Here is a 6,142-nt window from a genome sequence, read left to right on the forward strand (position 1 = left end):
GTGTCTCTTGCCAACAATTAGACAAGGAAGGGGAAGTATTATGGTGTGGGGTGCCAATTAATCCTCAGGAACAGGTGACTTTGGCAAAATTGATGGCATCATGGATAAGAAAGTATACCATAACATTCTGGTGAGGCATGGAGTACCTTCTGGGAGAGGTGTTAATGGGCCGGGATTTATTTTCCAAGAGGTCAATGACCCTAAACATTCTTCTAACTATTGCCGGTATGACCTGTGACAGAAGGAATCTTCTGGAACATTGAAGATGATGGACCGGCCCTCTCAAAGTCTGGACCTCAGCCCCATCAAGCAATTTTGGGCGAGTTGGAAAATAAACTGGACAGATCTTGAGGCTTGAGTTGCAGAAGGCATGGGATAACATTAGTGTTGAAGTTCTCAAGAAATATATTGACTCTATGCCAGAGAGATGTTCTGCTGTAATTGCTGCAAAAGGTGGACGTATCAAATATTAAAGTTAAAAGTCGATTAAAACAGCAGGACTCTCTGACACTTGTGCTCAGAACAACCATCTGCATGTTTCATTTACATTATGCAATTAAATCATGTTTTGGAGACAAAAAAAAGGGTCAATATTCTCAGATCTGTCAGATGTTCTAATAATTTTGGCCACCACTGTATGTAAACGCTAAAGTTCTTTTTAACCAGAAAAGCTGCAGCTTCAACGTTCACGTGCGTTTGTTTACAGGCAAGTCATCACCGCCTCAAGATGGCGGCGAGTTGGCACGTTGCAGCATCGTTCTGAAGCAAGGCGTCTATGTATATATGTCTATGACTTGTAGTGTATCATGTGACAGATGTTACGTCACTTGTCCAGTCAAAGAATCGAAACCTAGCCTATGGAGACGGGAGATACTGTAATTAATTATAGGAATAGTCGAGTGAAAATTATTCACCTATTCAGCCTATGTTGAAGCAGTTTTAATCGTTACTGACACCTTCATGAAAGTTGGCTTATCGATTCTGTAAGTACTTCAGTATCCATCAATAAGTCGTTTTTTTTTGCAAATTATCCAGGGAACGGATAAAAGACAAATTAATTTTGTTCCTCCCCAGTTGCCATCTGGTCAAAATGATAGCATGTTTAATAGAAACTTGTACTAGGCCTACTAGCGTGTGACACTTTAAAAGTTTATTTGCAGATGCATTGTGTTTTACCACAGTGTTTAATTATGTTACTGAGTGAAAGAATTAATAGCTTTTGGTTGACATATTAATGGGCAGATGATTGATGAAGTTTTGGTTTGTCCAAAGGAAGTTTCATTTAAGACTATATGCTAGGTTAATAATGGTCAGAAGTTCATAGAATCCTGCTGAGCAAATTAAAATGTATAATTATAAAAAAGTTTTTGTTCGTGTCATTGAGTTGAGTATGTCAAGGAGAAACTACACACGTCACCACAGTTACTGTAATCTGCTAAACAAACAAGTCCACCCACATTTCTTTATTCTAATTTACTTATTTAGTTACTAATTTATTTTCCATCCAAGGTATTCAAATTTAAATGGAAGAAGCCCTGAACTCTGCAACACAAAGGTGAGTATACTAGCATCGCCATTGATGTGAAGTCTTTTTTAGTTTAAAAACAAAGCAATATTTCAGTATTATGCCAACATGCATTGCATTTAACTTCATGTCAACCCATCTGTTGTCCTTGTCGAACCTGGAGCCCTAACAGCAAGGTAGAACCAAGTGACACTCGGGAGAATGGAGCTGCTCATGAAACCACTGTCACCAAGAAAAAGAGGGGGAAGAGGAGGGAAAGAACCAGGAAAGCAAAGGAGATCCAGGTGAGCCAGCCGTCTACCAGCCATGATCCATCCCCCCGCCAATGCACCAAGGCCACTCAGACCGACAATGGACAGCCAGAGAAGACCATGGCAACAGCGGAAACACAGACCCGCTCGCCATTAGTACGGGACAAATCCACGCAGACGCCAGGGATTCAATTCGCCAGAGAACCACTGAGTACCCCCCAGGCTCTGGCAACCCCAGCCCAACTTCCAACCCAGCCTCCCCTTGACCAGCTCCCCCGAGATCAGGTGCCTCCAAGCCCACCAGCTTCACCTCAGGGACCCCAAGAAAAACAATCTCGACGCAAAATTAAGATGAGAGACCCGAACGAACTCTTTGTGCTGACATGGAATATCGATGGCCTTGATCAGGAAGATATGGATGAACGGTTCCCCAAATTGCTCTGCTACCTTTCCAGGTGAGTCATGTGAGTCATGTGAATATAACTGCTGGAATGTGACCATTTTCTACAACTATTCAGTCATTTCTTTCTGCCCCAAATCATGGCTGTGGCACTGAGATTCTTGTTCTCTCAGTTACATGTAATGTAGAGTTATTTCCATGTATGCTTATGATATATTACTGTACTTAACCTCTTTTTTTTAGAATCCGTGCAGATATAGTTCTGTTGCAAGAGCTTATATCACCCATTGCAGATGTCCTTGAAGAAATCATGACAGATTATGACTTGATAAGGGGTAAGTGATGTTGGGCAATCTCCTTTAAAATATAGTAAATCTCCACTTTATCACATTTTCCAATCAGAACCAGTAGGTGAGTTATGTACTCTGATGTTTTTACTCTTGTACTGGACAACTCCATGCTAGGCAACAACAGTGGGTATTTCACAGGAATACTGCTGCTTAAGGCCAGGGTGAAACTACTTCAGAGCAGCGTTGTGAACTACCCCACAACAGAGATGGGCAGGAATCTACTAATGGCACAGGTGGGCCCTGTCATCTCACCGACAGAAGTGCAGAACATCCAACCACACTACTGTCATTCCCACCCACGCATTAATGTCAACATGGCTAGCAATACTGCTGTGCAACACAAAGGAATATAGTGACCTTTTGGTTTGGTCTGTTTGTGCCTGTACTTTAATACCAATTGAAATGACATTCACATACAGACAGGCATTTCATAGCTGGAATTGTTTGCCTACGTATCAGGCCATGGGTATTAAGAGTTGAACCTGAAGCATTTTCCTGTCGTCTCTTGTCTGTTGCTGGCCATGCTTAGTTGAGCTTCTCAGGTCACCTGCTGTGGGCAATGACCTCTCACCTGGAGAGTGGTAGACCAAGCTCTCAGGAGCGGATGAACCAGCTGCGCAGGGTGTGGAAGAGGATGAAGGAGGCTCCTGACGACCACGCTGTCATATTTGGTGGAGACTCCAACCTGAGGGACAGGGAGGTTAGTGACACTCACACACTGACTCCTGGGTCTGCTCATCTGTCTCATTACGTATTAAAGCTGTGAAAGTGTGCTAACGGGATTCCTCTGCTTCCTGTACATTCTCTTAAAAATGTCCTTTTGGCAGACTATTTGTTTTTACATAAAGTGACCTACATTTTTTTACAAAATGTTGATCGGTATGTGTGCTTTCTTGGTATCATACCCATGCTCTTGGCATTGGTAGCACATCACTCTACCAATTGAGCGACAGGAACCCCCCATCACTATAATCAGTCTTTGTAAAAGTATAGATTGAGGCTCAGATGGTAAAGTGGATCTGGTTTAACTGATGACATACCATGGCATTGCCAAACCCATTGTCATTTTCATATACCAGCAAGCTGTTTACTGTGCTTGTAGGTTAAGTGGCTTGGTGGTCTGCCAGAAGGCATTTCTGATGTCTGGGAGCTTCTTGAACAACCAGAAGACTGCAGGTACACCTGGGACACGGCCACCAACAACAATAAGGATGTCGACTTCAAGGCACAGCTGCGCTTTGATCGAGTTTACATGCGGCCTGGGAAGGAAGGGGCGAAGGTCACCCCGGTCAGCATGAAGCTAGTAGGCCAGGATCGGCTGAAATGTGGTCGTTTCACAAGTGACCACTGGGGCATTCTCTGCAAGTTCTCCATAGAATTGTGATTACAGTTTTTTATGATTGCTAAAAAACACATTTCTTGAAACAGTCACCCATTTTCTCAAAACTGTAAACTCAAAACCTCATCTTCAAACACAAAACCCCTGAATCTTCCTGCAAAATGAAACTTTCGCCTCAAATCAGTTTTTACCTGTGCTCGAAATCAAACACTGCTCTCAAATCATAAACAAAGTGATCAAAATGATCACTCAGTTACACTTTCAAGCAGTCAGTAAACAATACACCAAAAAATAGAAAACACATTGTTCAAAACAAATAGTTCTCAAGGAGAAGTACATTTTTACTGTAAACTGAGTTTAAATTTCAGACTGTGGCAATGAAAACAATATATAAATGTATGCAGCCATCAGCTCTAACTGTTTGACTTATACACCTGAATTTGTTATGAAATCGGATTGAAATGGGAAATAGAAAATGTTTGTGCTAAATAACTTAAACAAAACTATATAATGTTTGATCTGATTTTGGTGGTGCTCCATGGAGTTTTAATATTTTATATTGTGTACATCATTTGGTAGCGTCTTTCATTCTCAGGGCATAAGGCTGGAAAGGGTTATTACTTTCAGAGCTGTCAGACTTTAGCTCTGAATCCCTTCTGATTCTGATACCATATCTCCATTAGCTACTGAGTTACCACTTTGCATGTTTTCATTTTGGTTTCATTTTCATTTGATTCATCAATTTTGTTTTAAATTCAAATGGCTTCATATTGTGTTCTCACAGCCTCACTGGATTGCATCATCCACCTTATGTTCTTAACCATACCATCATTGTTCACTAGATGGAGCTCTAACCACGTCAGGAATTTATCTCCTCCTGTCAGCACGGTTTTACAGAACAAATGGTTCTCACAGAATATCTGTACACTCTTACATTCACAACCAATACCACATATGGCAGTTGGCAGATATGAGGTAACCTCAATATATGTTCTGCATCAGAGGTAATACAACTGTTATATCTGGATAAAAAAGTGGACTTACATTTGCACCCAGAACACCATAATACTAAAGCCTTAGAGTAATGTTTCAGACAATGTCTTACATCACTTTATTGTAGTTTACATTTTACTTTTAGCAATATGTGATGACCTCTTATATTCATTTACTGTCATACTTTGCTACAGATAGCTATGAGGAAAGCAAATAATGTCTTGTTCATGAGAAATAGGCTGTATGTTGATGAGACTGAGGCTTGAAAGGCAAGCGTGATGCTTTCATATTTGAATTCAATGAACCCTTTACAAGCAATGAAATATATCTAACATGGTGTAGCCATTTAGAAATGTGCCTATGTCATTATTGGAAATGGAACATAAAGAATGTGTGTGTCGTAGGTACTACTGGAACTCCACAGATGAATAGTGTGCAAGTGGCATTTTGTATGCTGCATATTATCATTGTTGCACAAGATCTAAAAAAGATTCATGAATGATGAATTTATTATAATACATACCCCTGTCCTGCGCGTGCACAATGATAAATCCAAAATATTTGGCAATTTGAGTGCTGTGATGAGCAAAAAAAAAACATTTTTTCTCAATTTTATTGTAATCAACAAATATGATGCTAAATTAAAGCGTCATATATGAATACTTTTGTAAAAAAAAAAAGTTCAATAAACACTTCAAGTGGCTAACATTGAAAGTGTCAGTCTTAACAGGGTTAAATTACACTTTTTATAAATTACATGAACCGATGCTTTCATACAGTATCTACGAGTATTTGGTGCATATTCACGTCATGAAATGGGTGGCCCAGCCCCCGCCTGTGGGTGTGAGTCTCATTTGCTCATGAATTCACAGGAGATTAAGTACACCCCCTTATTCTGGTGCCCCATGTGAGGATGGCACGATTGTCCTGACAATGTGTGTATGTGTGTGTAAGAGAGAAAGAGTGTGTGAGAGAGTGTATCTGTGAGTCTATCCATGTATATCTTCTTTGTCATTTCAATGCTGGGGTGCTATGTTTTAGCTGTCTTTGCTGGGAGCAGTGAGCAATCTCGTGGAGATAGATGGATGGTAATATCCTCTTTGGGGAAAATAATTTGAAAATAGGCCCCTGTGTTTTCATTTGGAAAATTGATTCAGGGTTCATTTTCTCAGCTGTTTAATCCAAACAGAATTGAAATATGCCAGTACAGTCATCTGGAAATTAGGAAAGATGGCAAGCTGTCAGCAAGAATAATTATTTGTTATTGGCGTAGTCTCCACATTC

The 6,142-nt window shown here is 40.4% G+C and overlaps 1 protein-coding gene across 2 annotated transcripts; it reads left to right on the plus strand.

Moving 5' to 3' along the window:
- Window positions 1-849: 849 nt before the first annotated feature.
- tdp2a (tyrosyl-DNA phosphodiesterase 2a) lies at window positions 850-5,266 on the plus strand. Of its 2 annotated transcripts, none has more exons than XM_080857432.1 (7): window positions 850-983; window positions 1,510-1,555; window positions 1,689-2,231; window positions 2,420-2,511; window positions 2,641-2,759; window positions 3,056-3,226; window positions 3,629-5,266. In XM_080857432.1, the coding sequence occupies exons 2-7, from the start codon at window positions 1,524-1,526 to the stop codon at window positions 3,908-3,910; spliced, it is 1,239 nt and encodes a 412-aa protein (XP_080713558.1). In that variant the 5' UTR covers window positions 850-983; window positions 1,510-1,523; the 3' UTR covers window positions 3,911-5,266. The 2 variants fall into 2 exon arrangements, with proteins under 2 accessions (XP_080713558.1, XP_080713559.1); XM_080857433.1 differs by having other exon boundaries at window positions 2,665-2,759.
- Window positions 5,267-6,142: the final 876 nt, after the last annotated feature.

This window comes from Sprattus sprattus (assembly GCF_963457725.1).
Source record: "Sprattus sprattus genome assembly, chromosome: 19".
Taxonomy (NCBI): domain Eukaryota; kingdom Metazoa; phylum Chordata; class Actinopteri; order Clupeiformes; family Clupeidae; genus Sprattus; species Sprattus sprattus.